This window comes from Penaeus monodon, chromosome 16 (assembly GCF_015228065.2).
Source record: "Penaeus monodon isolate SGIC_2016 chromosome 16, NSTDA_Pmon_1, whole genome shotgun sequence".
NCBI lineage: Eukaryota > Metazoa > Arthropoda > Malacostraca > Decapoda > Penaeidae > Penaeus > Penaeus monodon.
In genome coordinates, this window is record NC_051401.1 from 12458956 (window position 1) to 12461455 (window position 2500).

Consider the following 2500-nt stretch of genomic DNA (forward strand, 5'->3'; position numbering starts at 1 on the left):
GATGGCAAGATGGGAGGTGGTCCTGTTCAGTAGAGCTTTTATCGAGGTATATTTTTTACATAGCACTCATGCCTCACCCAACACAGCAAGCATGCCTCACCCAACACAGCACGCATTCCTCACCCAACACAGCACGCATTCCTCACCCAACACAGCACGCATTCCTCACCCAACACAGCACGCATTCCTCACCCAACACAGCACGCATGCCTCACCCAACACAGCACGCATGCCTCACCCAACACAGCACGCATGCCTCACCCAACACAGCACGCAATCCTCGCCCAACACACAACCGAACCTACCCTATACCATCCTCTATCCCTCTCTCTCTCCCCTCCTCCAGCTGTGCATCGTGCTCCCTCTGCTGACACTGGCCCTCAAACTACCCCTCCTGACACCTTGCGTAGACCGCTCCCTCACTAAGATTCGCCAAGGGTACGAGCGAGTGTCTCTCAGCGGCCTCAGCGGTGTGTGACCGACCACCGAGAAGGGGATGGAAGGGCGTTTCTTTTGCCTTTTGACGTTTTCTTTGTTATTGTTATCATTTTCATTATTATTATTACCATTATCATTATTATTGTTATCATTATTATTATTATCATTATTATCATTATTATTTTATTATTATTAATATTATTGTTATTATCATTATTATTATTGCTATTACTATTATTGTTATCATTGTCATTATTATTATCACCATTATTACTATTGTTATTATTATTATTATCATTATTATTATCATTATTATATCTTTTTTGTTTTGTTTTCTCTCTCTCTGTAATGGAAATAAAAATAAACCTGTACGCCATGCTGGTTGTTTACATTATATTTTCCCGTTTCTTCTCTAACTTTATAATAAAGGACCATTACAACTAAAAAGGATTATGTATCTGTGAGTAAACAAAATATTTAAGATCATCAAATTGGGTTCCATTGGCTTTGCTCTCGCTCTCTCTTTTCTCTCTCTCTCTCTCTCTCTCTCTCTCTCGCTCTCTCTCTCTCTCTCTCTCTCTCTCTCTCTCTCTCTCTCTCTCTCTCTCTCTCTCTCTCTCTCTCTGACCACTATCTCTATCTATCTGTCCATCTATTTATTTGCATATGTGTATCTATCTATCTGTATATCTACATATCCACCTATCCATCTGTTCATCACTATTTTATCACCCTGTTCTGCTGCACATCCTTTCTTGACTTAACCCTTTGTCTGTTCTGCTTCCGTGTCAAATTCTTTGATTTCCTGTGTTAGCTTCTTATGCACCTTGTTGTGTGCCTTTCCCTGCCTTTATAATTTTTCTTTTCGCCTTCCTTCCTTCATTCCTTTCTCTCGGGGTGAAGATGAGTAGTTTCGTAATGCAGGCAATGTAAGGTTTGTTATATTTTTTGCATTGCAAAATCAGCCATTCTCATGGATGGATAGATAGATAAATAGATTAGGGGATAAATAGACGGATAGATAGATAGATAGACAGAGAGAGAGAGAGGAGAGAGAGAGAGAGAGAGAAAAAAAGAGAGAGAGAGAGAGAGAAAGAGAGAGAGAGGGGAGAGAAAGAAAGAGAGAGAAGAAGAGAGAGAGAGAAGAGAGAGAGAAGAAAAGAGAGAGAGAGAGAGAGAGAGAGAGAAAAAAAGAGAGAGAGAGAGGGAGAGGAGAGAGAGAAAGGAAGAGAGAGAGAGAGAGAGGAGAGAGAGAGAGAGAGAAGGGAGGAGATAGAGATGAGAGAGATAGTAGAGAGGTAGAGGAGAGAGAGAGAGAGAAGAGAGAGAGAGAGAGAGAGAGTAGCGAGAGAGAGATAGAGAGAGACAAGAGAGAGAGAGAGAAGAGAGAGAGAGAGAGAGAGAGGGAGAGAGAGAGAGAGATCTGACAAAGAGATTCATTTAAAGCACGAAAACCCCTGTTCAGCGTAAGGTTTCTTTCTTCTCATTTGGAAATGAATATAAGCAAAAGGATCAGGAATTCCGAGAAGAGATATTTTCTAACTTTATTGGCCAGTGGAAGTCCAGGCTCTAAGGCTTGCCCGGGAAGTGGACCCTGGGCGTGGGCGGCTTGTTCCTCCAGTAGGGGCGCGGAACGAGGCGCGGCAGCTCCTCTGGTGGGGAGGCGTCGCCCGCCGGGAACCACACGTTCTTCTCGAGCGGCGCCCCTCCTCTGGCCCTCGAGCCCCTGGACCAGCGGGAGTCGTCGTCCTCGTCCCCGCCCCCCCCGCCTTCCAGGACGAGCCCCCTTGGAACGCCAGATCGTCGTCCTCGTCCAGCACGCCCCATGCCTCAAGCTCGGACGCCGCCCGTGGACGCCAAGATCGGCCTCGCGGCCCGACCTCTGAGCTCAGGCCGGGGACGGCCTCCCTCCCTCTCGCACGTCTTGGCTCTCCTCCGGCGCGGCTGAGGATGAGGTCGAACTCCGGGCGTCGCAGGGCACCGAGGACGAACATGGGACCCGTCGCGCACTCGGCTGCGGAAACGGAAAAACTATGGATAGGACTTTACGCTTTGGAATTGC

General features: G+C 46.8%; 1 protein-coding gene and 1 long non-coding RNA gene across 2 annotated transcripts in view; one reads left to right on the forward strand and one right to left on the reverse strand.

Annotated features, from left to right (window-relative positions):
- Positions 1–594, forward strand: part of LOC119582514 (metalloreductase STEAP4-like) — an 8498-nt gene extending 7904 nt beyond the window's left edge. Inside the window, exon 12 of the mRNA XM_037930806.1 lies at positions 347–594. Within this exon, the coding sequence (XP_037786734.1) occupies positions 347–478 (132 nt within the window). The 3' untranslated portion in view covers positions 479–594. The remainder of the gene's footprint in view (positions 1–346) is intronic.
- Positions 595–2330: 1736 nt separating this feature from the next.
- The window catches only part of LOC119583106, a 4535-nt gene continuing 4365 nt past the window's right edge, over positions 2331–2500 (reverse strand). Inside the window, exon 4 of the long non-coding RNA XR_005229684.1 lies at positions 2331–2452. This is a non-coding gene — a long non-coding RNA (uncharacterized LOC119583106). The remainder of the gene's footprint in view (positions 2453–2500) is intronic.